The sequence below is a fragment of the Podarcis pityusensis genome (assembly GCF_964106645.2).
Source record: "Podarcis pityusensis genome assembly, chromosome: 13".
In the NCBI taxonomy this organism is placed as follows: Eukaryota; Metazoa; Chordata; class Lepidosauria; order Squamata; family Lacertidae; genus Podarcis; species Podarcis pityusensis.
This window is the reverse complement of record NC_138038.1, coordinates 20,533,933-20,548,686: the sequence shown is the minus strand read 5'-3', so window position 1 is coordinate 20,548,686 and position 14,754 is coordinate 20,533,933. Positions and strand designations below refer to the sequence as shown.

The following is a 14,754-nucleotide window of genomic DNA, read 5'->3' as shown; positions in this document are numbered from 1 at the left end:
TAGCACAGGAAACGTTACATCAACTTGCAACAGTTGTGTCAGCAGCAATTCAATAACCATCAAGAAATGTTGGACTGTTTTAAATGGAAAGGAACTTTGCTTCAGTTATGACACAGACACAACAGTGATAGGTCCTGACATCACCACTGCCATCCCTTCAAGTCTGCTGGAGAAAACAGGCTTGCAGCTGTTTTCAAACTGACCGACAGATTAAAAACTGCACATATCTGCAACCTCTTTATGCAGCAAGATTCTCAGGAATTATCTGGACAGGTTCTGTAAGAAGTGTCCTAGCTGTTGCTTAAAGAACACCCACATCCCAATTGTGAATTGTGCTAGCGGTTCCTCACATGATAACAAATGGGTATGATTCATGTAATTTAGCATAAATACTTCCAGCCCCACGAATGGGCTTCTGTAGCATTTGCAATACTGTATTTTTGCAAGAACACTGGTGTTAGAAGGGCAGGGAAGGAGGCAGACTGGGAGAAAACGTTAAGAGGAACCTTGGAATAAGTGGGCGGTCAGTAGGAATTATGCAACACAGAAGCGACACACCCTTTGTCCTAGGACAACATTATCCAAAATTCCATGTTCGTTTCAAGCTCACATACGCACAGGGGATACACAGAGTTTCCTCATTTTCCTTCTACTGTTGCGTTATAATTATGCACCCTCAGTTACTACTGATAAACAATGCAATTTAGCATTTTAATTTGCATAGAAATTAGTGGAAACAGATGCTGTGCAGAAGTGATGCAGTCTTGACTTAAGAGGGACAGAATGTTGCTCATTTTGCTTAAGGATTTAGCAGCACCTGCCATGTTGCAGAGGACCACTCCACATGGACACAGTACATTGGGTTGCCTGAAGGGCATGCACTGCCTCCACAAGCGCTCTGGGAATTGGTGGGCACCCAACACACATGTCCCACACGCCCAATGGTAGGACCAGAGCAAAGCTTAACACAAATTAACCGTGATGTTAGGTTAAGGAGAATAAACTCAAGCACAAGAACAAAAATGGGCAACCATGTTCAAGCACTGCAGCCCTGAGCCCAAAAGCAGGTCGCTCCACACCATCAGTTCCCTTCAGAGCAACCTGAAGGCAGTTCTCTTTTTAATGCAGTTCGTTGGCAGACTGGTAGCCTGGTACTTAGCAGCACTGAGCACCAGTATAGCAAAGCAAAATTATGCCCCAATCATCAGAAAACCAATTAAAATGAAAAGCAAAACCTTAAGCAAAGAAATGCCAACAGCCTGCTGCTCTGACAGTTTAATACAAATGCCATTAACATTGAATTATATTTAAAAGTATGTTTTAGGGAGATGACTGTAGAAGTATTTAATCATGGAGATTTTAAGATGTTGCCCTAGCTGCCAATACCCAACTACTCATTACCTCGAGGGTGTCCCTTTTCCTCAAGAACAGTTTCTGTATATAAAATTTCTTTCCCTGTTGAAAGGTGAGTACAGATGGGAGATAAGGTTGTTAATAAGACACGCTACAGAGCACAACAGAAAAGTCATTTTGCAACAATGCCACAAGGAAGGTTTTCTGTTCTCAGTGTCTAAGATTTAATTTTTTAAAAAAATATGTAAGTATATAAATATGGGCGACAGGAATGGACAAACAGTGTTTTTATTCATAGTCCACAGCGGACCTGCCAAAGAGGTTGCTTGTTAGAAAAGGGAACATGGAGTCTCTTCTATAAGCAGCAACTTCCACAAGCTACTAATTTTGCAAGTTTGCTTTGAGTGCCAGCTAATGTGACAGCTAATGCACGATAGCTCCAGCATTTATTCCAAACTGCATCCATGTCTGCACATAATGCAATAAATAAACTGAGGGTGGCGTATTTCTGGTTTGCAACACGCATCTTATTTTTACTGCAACATGCTGACAGAAGTATAATATGCTATTGTCAACTTGCACGTTCCATCTATTATCCAATCTTACTACGGTGCCACCTGCGGTAATCCTGAAAGCAAACTGCAGGAATAGACTTAAAACTCAGAAGCTTATTCAAAAAGCCTTTGCAATTGAAACAAGAGATACAGATGCCAAATCAATATTATAGACTCTCTTTTTCTGTGTGTGATGGCATTAGTAATATCCAACTAGTCTTTCAAAACACCCACTTTCTGTAGGCTTTTTAAAACTTGTTTGCTCTACTCCAGTACTCTCGAGAATTGGAGCCCAGTGATTTTTAAATGAGGAAAGTAACTCAACTTTCAATTCAGTAAAACCAAGATAAGCTAGTTCTTAAGTCTACATGGAGTAATTTTGGTGGCAAGGAACTGCACCCTGCTGTTCAGCAACCTTGGCAAAACAAATCCCAAGTAGTTTGCCATACCCACTGCTCAAGCACTTGTGCTGGGGGGAAAATGTACAGTGGTACCTTGGGTTAAGTACTTAATTCGTTCTGGAGGTCCGTTCTTAACCTGAAACTGTTCTTAACCTGAAGCACCACTTTAGCTAATGGGGCCTCCTGCTGCTGCCCCCTCACCAGAGCACGATTTCTGTTCTCATCCTGAAACAAAGTTCTTAACCCGAGGTAATATTTCTGGGTTAGCGGAGTCTGTAACCTGAAGCGTATGTAACCCGAGGTACCGCTGTATTGAGTTTTAATCAGTTCTGGGAATTTCAGAAGGAACAGTGATCCTAAAACCCAGATGAGAAGACGTTATGATGGGGCACAGGTGATTTGCTGCCAGGAGTCTGCTACAGAGGCCCCTCCCACATTTGCAAAAATCTATATGGTCATAGATCTAGGCTGTTGGTGGTTTCATCAGTGAGAGTCTCTGAAATGGGGCATTCGAGGGGCGAGTTGGAAGTGGTTCTGGATCTGCTGGATCCAAAGTCTTTGATTCCTCTGAGAAGCTCCAGAACGAATTTGAAGCTGGCAGAGCTAATTCCTCCCTTCCCTCTTGGTTTCAATAGGTGGATTTTAAGAAAATAGAACAGAGAATTGCCTGGGCAAAAATAAATAAAGAGGACAAAGGTAAAATCCCTCCTCACTCTCAAACCAGCCAGCAAAACTGGCAGACCTTTGAAAATGGCAATCTGCCATTTCAGTCCCCTCACCTTAGCCATGGATGCTTCCTAACTTTCAATATGTCAGAATCACTGATTCTGTAAGAAGTTCAGCTTGGAAGAATACATTGATGCAAAGATCAGTCTTAATTATGCAGACATACTGTGGTGGCAAATTGTTAGTGCCTCTTTTAAAGTTTGAAGCTACTCGTAACTCAAAGGGATAGACGGTCCTTTCTGACATCAGAGCCAGTACTGCACTAGTTAGGAGCACGAAGAAGAAATTAAATATTCCGTTTAAGCAAAGTTGGGTTGCATTGCCACCTGAAAATATTTGGAATGAGATGCAACAAACTGGATTCTTACAACATTCTGATTTGCAAGGGTCAGGGCAATCATGCTTTCTGCAGCATCTCGGGTATCTTTGAAGGAAATGGACTCCAAGGTTTCCCAAGCTAAAGTACTAAAATCCAAGTGTAAATGCCACTACTAGGAAACGAGAAGGTGCAATATGCAAAGTCTTATGGCCTGAGGGACGCACACAAAATCCATGTAACCAGTGCCTGTCCCACTTTTCCCAGGTTCAGGAAGAGATCAGCACGGACACATCAATATCCCCAACACTGAGAACAAGTTAGACCCCCTCCCACAGAGCTGCATGTTCTGAAACCATTCACTTTTAGGACAAAAATGTTGAAATTAGTAGTATATCCATGAGTACGCGGGTGGCGCTGTGGGTTAAACCACAGAGCCTAGGGCTTGCCGATCAGAAGGTCGGCGGTTCGAATCCCCGCGACGGGGCGAGCTCCCGTAGCTCGGTACAGTGGTGCCCCGCAAGACGAATGCCTCGCAAGACGGAAAACCCGCTAGGCGAAAGGGTTTTCTGTTTTGGAGGTGCTTCGCAAAACGAATTTCCTATGGGCTTGCTTCGCAAGACGAAAATGTCTTGCGAGTTCCTGCGGGGTTTCCCCCCCCCCCTTTCCCCCAAGCCGCTAAGCCGCTTATCAGCTGATCCTAAGCCGCTAAGCCGCTTAACAGCTGATCCGCTAAGCCGCTTAACAGCTGATCCGCTAAGCCGCTTATCAGCTGATCCCCTAAGCCGCTTAACAGCTGATCCGTTAAGCCCGCTAAGCCGCTAATAGCGCTAATCGGCTTGCTTCGCCAGACGAAAAAACCGCAAGATGAAGAGACTCGCGGAACGGATTCTTTTTGTCTTGCGAGGCACCACTGTACCTGCTCCTGCCAACCTAGCAGTTCAAAAGCAGGTCAAAGTGCAAGTAGATAAATAGGTACCACTCTGGCAGGAAGGTAAATGGCGTTTCCGTGTGCTGCTCTGGTTCGCCAGAAGCGGCTTAGTCATGCTGGCCACATGACCTGGAAGCTGTACGCCGGCTTCCCTGACAATAAAGCGAGATGAGCGCCGCAACCCCAGAGTCAGTCACGACTGGACCTAATGGTCAGGGGTCCCTTTACCTTTACCTTAGTATATCCATGAACAGGTTTAGTTCTAATTCAGGCTTCCAAAGGACACATGGAGAAATAAATGGGCAAGGGGCTGCATTTGTCAGTTGTCCGCAATATCCTCATGCCTTTCAATTCCACCCCCTGACCTTTTTGTGTTGATGGAGGCTCTTCATGCGTTCTTCCGAACACACTTAGAACCTCTCCACAATCAGGAACTTGGCTTGGCTACTGCAACACAGAGGCTGCAAATCCATCCATAGGTAGGAAGGCAGATAGATAATGTGAGTAGAACTGCAGCTGCCCCCATCTTGCCACTTGCCAGGTTTACCCATATATATATATATATATATATATATATATATATATATATTAATACAACTCTGAAGTGTGTAGAATCAGCCGCACATTCAAAGAGCCAGCTCAGCTGCTGTTTGGGGGAAAATAACACACCCGTCTCAAGTAGTAGGATTCATAAATAGCAGCCAAATACTGTAAATTTATTGAGAAAACCATTTTTTTGCAAAAGTGGATTACAACTGATTTAACCACAATGGTTTTTTTCTTTCTTTCTTCCTATAAAAGTAGATTTAACAAGCCAGTTTGTTGACCTGTGGCATATCTACACAGAACTGTAGGTTTGCAAACATGACATGGAATGTATAAAACCATTCAGGGTAGTTGAAGATGACAAACTGTTATGTATCAATTATTCACTTTTATAGCTAGCTTTACTACCTACAAAAGAGAAGGAACAGATGTTATCACATATTTTTTTAAAAAATACTTATTTTTCCAGAAAAAAGAAGGAGATTTAGAGGTTTTTATTCAAATATGAATAGGTATGCAAAAGGCCTAACACTATTTTTTTATGCAAAAATCCAAGTTAATAGAGATGGTAAAAACACAATTAGCAACCTTGAGGTGCAATAGAGAGGGCTTTCTTTTTGATCAGATGTAATCCCTCACCTAAGATTTAAAAGCCATTTTTAAAAAGAGAATGGCATGCTAGGGATCAGCATGATGGTCTTTTGGGGGGGGGGCGTGAAATGAAGCTTAAGGAAATTTCACCTCTTTTAATCATGAGTGTATCACTGTGCCTTCTCCTCAAGGAGCCAACAGCTATTTCAGCTGCTTAAAACGGTGCTGTATTTCAAATTCTGTAAACTACATCCGAATAAGAACCATGACTCTCTGCATTCAAACTAGTTTGCCACAATTTAGTGCCACTGGAGACTTTGAGAAAACACAACTAGCAACTTGCTTAACATTCAAACATTTCTTTGCCACATACTTGTGAAACCTGGTCAAATCTGAAAGAAGCTATCCTATATAATATGCACCTCTTTTCTATACCAGACACTGCTTCACTGCGTGCACATACTCTGTGGGTAAACATTTCAGGCAACATAACAACTGCGTTCCTGCTAATTCAAGGTTGTTGTTTTTACAAACCAAACCAAACAGCACCTTATTTGTGGTTTCCCATTTGTATCCTAATGAACTCTTTAATCTTTCGAGGAGGGGGGAAGCAAAAGCAGCATCAAGTATGATTCCCAGATTAAGTCATAGCTTAAACACATATCTATAAAATGAACTAGGTCCTAATGTATGCTAAAGAAACAACAGCATACAAATTCCAAATGTGTCACTTCTGGTTGAGTTCTTCCTTGCATCTTCATTCCCCCATTCTCCCCCCCCCCCCCAATGAGAGAGTCTATCCTTTCTGAAACGTTCCACACTTCAGTCCAGCAGAGGCAAGTGAAAAATGTTTGTGGGAATACAGCAGTTTAATGTTCTTGTCTAGCAACCCTTGAGTGACATTGAAAGAAGGTAACCGTCACGTTTAGAAAAAAAACAACACCCTACAAATAAGTTATATAAAGTTCTGAAATCATCTCCACTTCTGAGGCAGCCTTACCAGAGACTTATTGGGTTCCTTCCTCTCCCTTTCAAAGCACCTTTTTAAGAGTAGTACAGATGTAAGAATATTTTTTTCCCTATTATAAGCTATTTGCATCTTTTTTTCTTAAAGAATCACATTTGAATGATTATAAAAAATTATCTATTGTAACAACATAGGTCCAGCTACACTGAAAAAAATTACACCGCTTATTTGAAATACATTTCATTTTAGAAACAGGCTACTAAATAGGTCTATACAAAAACTCTAAAATAATTTTTCCGTATTAAAATAAAGAGTGTGTTAGGAGAACTACTCAAATGGGATTAAGTTTTGTTTACCGTCTTTTTCCTATAATGCTTGATATTCTGCGATCATGTGGCTGGCTCACTCCATAGCCAGCACACACACACACACGCACAACCACACACACAACCACACACACAACCACACACGCACACACACCAAAAAAAAAGCTGAAAAGAAATTAACAAATACACAGTGATAATTAATGCTCTGGGATTTAGTCTCACAGTCTCTGATTAGTACAAAGGAAACCAGGCTCATCCCCTCTTTGAGGAGAAAGTCCGGGATATAAAAGCAAGCATACCTCATCAGCTGATATGAAATTATAAAAAATTTCACAAGTCTCAGTCATTTTGAAATCTAAAAAAGTCAACAGTAAAACGTGCAAGCCGAGTTGGGCTTCTGTCCTATCGGTTCCCCTGGGCTTGATGACCACTTTGCAGAACAGTCAAGATGCATGTTAAGTTCTTTCCCTTGGAGCTGCAGAAGCCACCGCGAGATTTCTTGAGAAGGGAGCACTTCCAGGTTCTCAAGACCAACTGAACGGCAGGCAGAAGACAAAAGCAGTTAGTGGTGCTGTACTGAACTGTTTTTCTCCGCTAGGTGTCGTAGAAAACTGTCTTCGCCTTGGCCCCTATGATTTAAAGGCTCACTCTTAAACAGAGCAGGAGGTGGGGGTAAATGAGGGACGGGGGGCACAGGGACAGGGAGGTGATGTGGATGGTGGGGGTGGAGGTGCAGGTGAGAATATGGATGGGCAATGGGGCGGGGTGGAAGCGTGCTCACTGGGTTCATATTGATTGGTGGAGTAGGAGCAGGGACGTTCTGTGTGTTCGCAATGGAAGGTACAGTGGTGGCAGGAGAGCTTGTGGCTAGTGTGATCTGGGCAGCTGGTGGCACGTTAACAGGACTGGTAACACGGAAGCACTTCTCCTTGTGTGCCTTGAGCATGTTGGAAAAGCGGAACCGCTGGCCGCATACGTCACATGGATATGGCTTCTCCCCTGTGTGAGTTCTGCGGTGTCTCTTCATGTTGGGGCGGCTGGTGAAGCTTTTGCCACAGATTTCACAGATAAAAGGCTTCTCTCCTGTTGGAAAATTGAAGGTGGAAATTCATTCTCCACCTACCTCAATCAGATATTCATTAACCGTAGGAAAAACAGATCTACAATCAAAAACTTGTCAAAGGCTGAGGAATATATTAGGTGCTATGTTAAAGGACTCAAGACTTAAAATCACACAAAAATGATCTTAGCTAAGCAATGCTTATGATGCCAACTTGGTTTAAATCCTTGATGCTTCTCTACTTCTCATACCCAAAGGCTGCACTTCTCCAGTTCCTTGACTCTCGATATAAAATGGGAGCTATCCAAACACTCTTTCCACCCCTCATCCTTCAACACAGCCCTAAACCTTCTCCACCGCAGTCTTGCTTGCAGAGACGACCATGTGCCCCAGGGTCCTATCCCTTCCAATTTCAGTTTGCCATCTCCCCAATTATTCTTCCTTTTCAGCAGAATATAATCAGCCTATTCTCCAGCTCCTTCTGTATTGTGTTCAAATGAATCAGCAAGACAAAAAGTCCTCTCTTGACCTATTCCACCCTTCTATCTATGGTCACATTTTTTCTTTTAGATCTTTCCTCCAAATTCCCGGAATACGGACTCTATTCTTGCTGTCTTATCCACCTCTTCTCTCAACTACCACAACTGGCTCCTGCTTTCTGCACTCAATGTAACCTGCTTTATAAGTAGGCAGACCATCTGGTTGTCAGTACACTCTGGATAGCAGCAGCCCTCCAAGGTTCCAGAACCCGTCTTTCCCCCTGAAAGTGGACAGGGTCCATGTGTCACTGCAACTTTCACTTCGGCCTCCCATTTACTAACCTCAGTTCTTTCCTGTTTAGCTAACAACTCATTCACCTCTATCATTCAGACGATGCAACACATCGTCCCAAATCCCTATGTTCTTTTCCCATCCCCTTCTGTTTCCAGCACAAACACATGCTTAAAGCTCTCCAGCTCCCATAACTTTCCATACTGGATGCTGCTCTTTAAGGCCATAACTTCTCTCAGAGCACAAAAACTCTCCTCTAAACCTGTATTTTCTGGGAAACCTGGATCTTAACCATTTGCATTTCCCCACGTGCAATTCTGTTTCCTTATGTTTGGTTGTTGTTTACCCTTGACTTTCCTCCACTGTACTTCAAAATTTTTAGACAGGGCAAGAACCTGTCTTTTTCTTTTCATGTTCTGTATTATTGTTATGAATAAAACCGAGGGGTACATGCTGATGAATCTCTTTATTGTGGACGCGTATGACCTTTTCTGGTCTAGTGCAGAGTTTCCCAAACTTGGGTCTCCAGCTGTTTTTGGACTACAACTCCCATCATCCCTAGCTAGAAGGACCAGTCGTCACAAGATGATGGGAACTGTAGTCCTAAAACAGCTGGAAACCCAAGTTTGGGAAACCCTGTCCAGTGTACTTTCACATTATAGAATAAAAAAAGTACATCTTTACCAGTGTGGGTTTTCATGTGCTCATCGAAGTACTGCTTCATGTTGAAGTCTTTACCACACCACTGACACATAAACTGCTTGTGTCCAATGTGGATGCTCATGTGGGAACGGAGCTGGTACTTGTACTGAAACCTTTCATCACAGTTCTAAAAGAAACAAGAGGGTACAAGTCTTTCATTTGCAAGAATCAGGGTAAAATAAGCTATAATACAGCAGCAATGTATCCCATTGTGAAGAGACCAAAAAGGCTCTCATTCTGATTTAGCTTTCATTCTGCCTTACCACACACAGTTTCAAGGCTGCTAAGGCTATAATAAAAATAATTGCAATAAAATCCTGTTGTGCTAATAAGTTCCCAGGATAGTTTGCATACTATTTCAAAAAATTACACTGTAAAGACTTGATCAGTTTATTGTGTTGGGAGAAAGGAAACAAAAATATTCTTTCATATTTATGGACTTAAGGGCAAGGTGGAAAATTTGTAGTGGTATATGTAGAGAGCAGGAAATGAAAAGGGAGAACTTTGTTCTATTTCATTCCCAAGTCGAAACACCCAAGAATCAAGCTTTCGAAAGGTAAGAATCAAAGTAAGTCGCAATACTGATGCACATACTGGATTGTGTCCAACAAAGTCATTCCATTCACGCAAGAACATCTGCCTGCACAATGGAACTTCTTCTTCCCCTACCCAATTTTTGCAGATAACATTTTGGGGGGAAGGCAAAAGCTTCACTTTGCTTTTCTATAAGACTATTTCTTTCTCGCTTTCACCTTTGACAATCCCATTTTCCGCATCTCTAAATCTACACTCATACTCAGTTTTATTCTTCTGTTGCCTACGCTAAGATAAAATAGTCAGAATTTGCTGTATGATGGCAAGAGCATGGTCAGCCAGTCAGCTGTAGTGCCTTACCATATAGTGAGGTGTATTTTACAGTGTCCCTGCTACATCACACTGTGATGATATGGCACAATTAATCTCACAGTTGGGCAGCAGACAAGCAACAAACAGTCGCCAATATCCGGTCTAGATGTTTGTTCTCCATTGTGCACGTTTTTCAAATTCAAAGTAATTCCCAACTCTAACTGCACCCTGAATTAGCAAGAGTGCATACCTCACACCGGAAAGGCTTCTCTCCCGAATGCTGCAGGGAATGAACTTTGAGTGACATACTGCGTTTGAAGGATTTTCCACAGGTTTCACATGTAAATGGCATGTCCTTAGTGTGTGCTGAAAAGACAAATTAGGGAACAAGTATTTAGAGAGGAGAATCAGTAAGTGGTGAAAACAATGCTTAGTTCTATCCAGAATTCCACTCTGCTGTGATGGGCAAAAAAAAAAGAGGTTGGAAAGGGTCAAAAAGCCACTGAGTCGAATCTCATATACTGACAAAGGACTCTTCAAACCAACGTACTAATATCCATAACTGATGTTTATTTTATTTCTATAATGCCCTTCAGCCAGAATGCTTCCAGGATGGTTTATAAGAAAATAATTAAAATATAAACGAAATAAAACAATATCATAATTAGATTTTCCAAATCCGTTTCTCCCCCGGAAAAAAATCACCCCCCCCCCATTTTTCTGGGTTTTTTCCAGGCCTTCCCATCTCTTGTCACAATAAGAACCAGCAATTTAAAATGGCATGTGAAATTTGAACCATAAAAAGCCCATTGCTGTGCACAACAGCCCCAGAGGAGGAGGGACCCAAAGAACACATCAGATATGTCCATAGAGCCATTATTAATTGAGAAAAAGGCTAATAATCAGACTATGAGAAAAACTTTCTTCTGCTGAAAATCTTTATAAGACCCCGGGGATAAAAGTAAAAAAACTACATACATAAGACTTAATATCAAGGAAGAAAGCAGCCTTTTACTATCATGCCTACCCTGCTCAACATCACACTAGTAATCTTAAACTTCCCAGGTATATTATTGGGTAAAATAACACACATCAAAGTCAGCACTTGGTGCTCCTGCACTGAGCAGATTTAACAAAACAACTGAATAATAAGGTAGCCTGGCTTTAGAAATGTCAAGTTGGAATATAAGATCTGGTATGATCTTCTAGGTTGTTGGTTAAACAAGTTATTCATTACTGAGCAGGATGCTGTTGTAACCTTTGTGTCTTGGGCAGATTCTGCTGTAACTCAGCTTTGTCAAAGAAAATGTTTACTAAGTAAGAACCTGGTAGGAAGGAAATAGTGTCAGACTTCAGACCTGATAAGACCTGAGTTCAGATTCCCCCCTGAGGGTATGAAACTCACTGAGAGAGCCAGTCTCTCTCCCTCTCTCCTACCTTATAGGGTTGTTGCGAGGCCCACGTGCAGATGTGTTTGCATTCTTGTGCATGGATTTGATTTGCAAGTGGGACAGCCGTGCCTGGACTGGGAGAGCCTGGCCACAGTTCAGGCACTGGTGACTTCAAGGCTGGATTGCAGCAATGCACTCTCGTTGGGACTTCCCTTGTGTTTCATGCAGAAGCTGCAGTTAGTGCAGAATGCTGCAGCCTGGCTGCTGACAGGCCCTGTCTGCATGGAACACCTCTGCTCAGAGATCTACCGGGCCAAGTTCAAGGCGTTAACTTTAACCACAGGACCCACACTTCAGAACTCCCTTCTTAAAACATTTTTGTTTAGGCAAAACCGATGCAGACCATGTAGAAGTTGAGTTGTATCTCTTTGTTATTATTTTAGTAATTATGTTTGAAATTGTTTTTATTTCTTTTAATTGAGAATCTGAATGTTTGATTTTTGTTCTGTTGACAGCTCTGTTGTTTTCACCATCGAATGGTATATAAATTTTGCAAATCAGAAGAACAGAATTTGAATTTCAGAGCAAAGGTAGTTTTGCTGGGGCAGGTAACAGCACTGATCTCACCAACAGCTCAGCTGGTTACAGCATGGTGCTAGCAATGCCAAGCTTGCTAGTTCAATCCCTGTAAGGGACAGCTGCATATTCCTGCATTGCAGGGGGTTGGACTAGATGACCCTCAGGGTTCCTTCGAACTCTGCAATGTTTTTTCCCATGTGAACATTTTGTTGACAAGGGTATTTCCCTCCACATTTTGGCCTCAGCTGCAAATAGAGATGGCAATGGCTGATGAGAATAAGGTTACAGTACTGAAGAGGAGACATAGACAGATCATTTGTCTATTTATAACCCAGGAGGCACTGGCAACAGTATAAGGAAAGTACTTTGAACGTTCTCGGAAACAAGCAGCAGAGAGATAAGGAACCACAATATGGGCAGCAAAAACTCACCAACCATGTGCTTTCGCACGTGAGCCATTGTGTAGAACTTCTTCTCGCATATCTCACAGGAGAACTTTTTCTCTGCATACCCATGGACAATCTTGATATGCTCATGGAGGGACCATAGCTTCTTGAACGATTTATTACAGGAAACACACTGAGGATGGACGGGACAAAGAAGTGCAATTCACACAGAGCTCATTTCAGATGGGACAAGCCAGCTGTAACCGAAATGCAGTGAAATACGGAAGGAAACCACAACCCTAGATACATTATTTTGTGGCAACTGCTGAAATGCCACCCACTTCACTGTAATTCTGCTGCGCCGGCAGAGCTCAAAAGCTGAAAGTCCGATTAAAGAATGAGTGGGTTGTTCTTGGACTTACATCGCCACCTGCTGCTTCCGAACAGCAGCTACATCTAGATTAAAAACCTGGTGGCTGTGATGGGAGTGAAACCAATCCAAGATTGGTGTGGATGGGAAAGAAAGATTAGGATCACACTATTACAAACCCTATTCAGAGGCTAAAATATAACTTGTACTAGCTGGTCTAAAAGTATGCATGCACACGAAAGCTTATAACCAGAACAAACTTAGTTGGTCTCTAAGGTGCTATTGGACAATTTTTTCATTTATTTTAGCTGGTTTAGAGACAGTGATATTCTAACTCAGATAGATGCCAGCACGTTTTCATTTGTACACAGTGATTGGAACTTGTGAAGTCTAGAAAGCCCCATATTATGCAAACCGAGTAAATCTAAAGTGAAGCCTTTCTTATCCAGATTCTAGGAATTGCAAGAGTTTGGACAGTAACTGGGACTGGAAGGAGGGAGTAGAAAATAACATCCAAATGTTTTCCTTCTACCAGGGATTTATGACAGATTCATTACATCTAAACAAGTTAATGTAAGTTGGAAGTAATGACCCTTGGTTGCAAAGGGAGACAAATTTGAACTTATCAATTAGTAGTCAAAATAATTTTTGTTGTTTTAGTAACTAATGCCTCCATTTTCTCCAAACACAACTCCAAAATGGCTTAGAAAAGTAAAAATTGGATCAACACAGCAAATAAAACACCCTGTAACACAATTTACATCAAGTACTAGACAACATGATTATGAGTTAGAAATGCATATAGGCACAAACCTTAACACAACCCCCAATGGCCCAGTTATGCACATGGCCGTGTGTACTGTGAGCTTAAAAACTGAAATTCTATACCAAGAAAAGCTGGATTTTGCCCCCCTGTATAAATTATGCTAAATGTATCAACAACAGCAGTTTATAAAAGTTAAACAGCATTTTAAACAGAAATACTTAATACTTTCTCCTAACACTTTAAAGAACTTTGAAGGTTTCTAACTCAACCCCTGGCATCCTTCGAACTAGTTAGCCCACTCCACAGTCCACCTTAGTGGACTTCAGGTTGTGACTCTTCTTTAATTTACTTGTAGGATTCAGGGAGATATGGAGACAGAAGTTAACTGGATTCGAGTTCCAAATGAAGGATTGTCCTAGCTGAGACAGTGGTAGCAGAATGAGGAGTTGGAACTAGTGAAGTGAAGCAGCAGCTTCTGTGCTTCCGTGTACCAAAATCATACCCAGGTACAAAAACTGGAACCTGGAATAGCAGAGGACTTTTTGGAGGGATGAATGAAAACAACCGGATCCCAGCAATAATATCAAGCACTTGGAATACAGCAAATCTATTGAACACACGAGGTTTCCCTGATCCAAAACAAGATCCAGTTCTTTAGCCATGGTACATAGCTCCAGTGTCTGAGGAATGACAGCTCTGCAAGTCTTCCACTTCTTCGCCACCAGATGCAGGTATGTCACCACCCAAACAGGCAATAGCTTAAAAGGCAGCCAATAGTAGGAGCTTCGGAAGGTTTGCCTATTAGTTCCCTTAGTCCTTTGCTACAGGTGATAAATGTTAACACAATCAGAATAGCTGGCTTCTGAGTACAGGAACCCTTAAAGGAAGAGAGCTAGCAGTTGCTAGCGCAAAGTCCTGCCAACTCATTCATCAAACATTTGTTCCCACAAGGACCCCATTTTCATATTCATTCCTGGACTGCTTAGGGTAATAGTCTCTGACATCAACCCCACCATTTACAGGCCCTGCAACCCCAGAAGTTTCTTGTCGGAGTTCAATCTGCTCTGCTGCAGATAAGACTGCCCAAAAACTCTGCCTGGTTCTTGGAAACAGCCTATACTTTGACTCATCAAATCTGATATAGTATTCCTGCAATGCAACACCTGATGCAA

General features: G+C 42.0%; 1 protein-coding gene across 2 annotated transcripts in view; it reads right to left on the bottom strand.

Annotated features, from left to right (window-relative positions):
* Positions 1-4,963: 4,963 nt before the first annotated feature.
* ZNF652 (zinc finger protein 652) overlaps positions 4,964-14,754 on the bottom strand; it is a 37,202-nt gene continuing 27,411 nt past the window's right edge. For both annotated transcript variants that reach the window (XM_080979348.1, XM_080979347.1), the window contains exons 3-6: positions 12,492-12,639; positions 10,341-10,456; positions 9,227-9,371; positions 4,964-7,794 (exon numbers count right to left, since the gene is read on the bottom strand). In XM_080979348.1, coding sequence (XP_080835474.1) covers positions 7,274-7,794; positions 9,227-9,371; positions 10,341-10,456; positions 12,492-12,639 — 930 coding nt within the window. In that variant the 3' untranslated portion in view covers positions 4,964-7,273. The remainder of the gene's footprint in view (positions 7,795-9,226; positions 9,372-10,340; positions 10,457-12,491; positions 12,640-14,754) is intronic.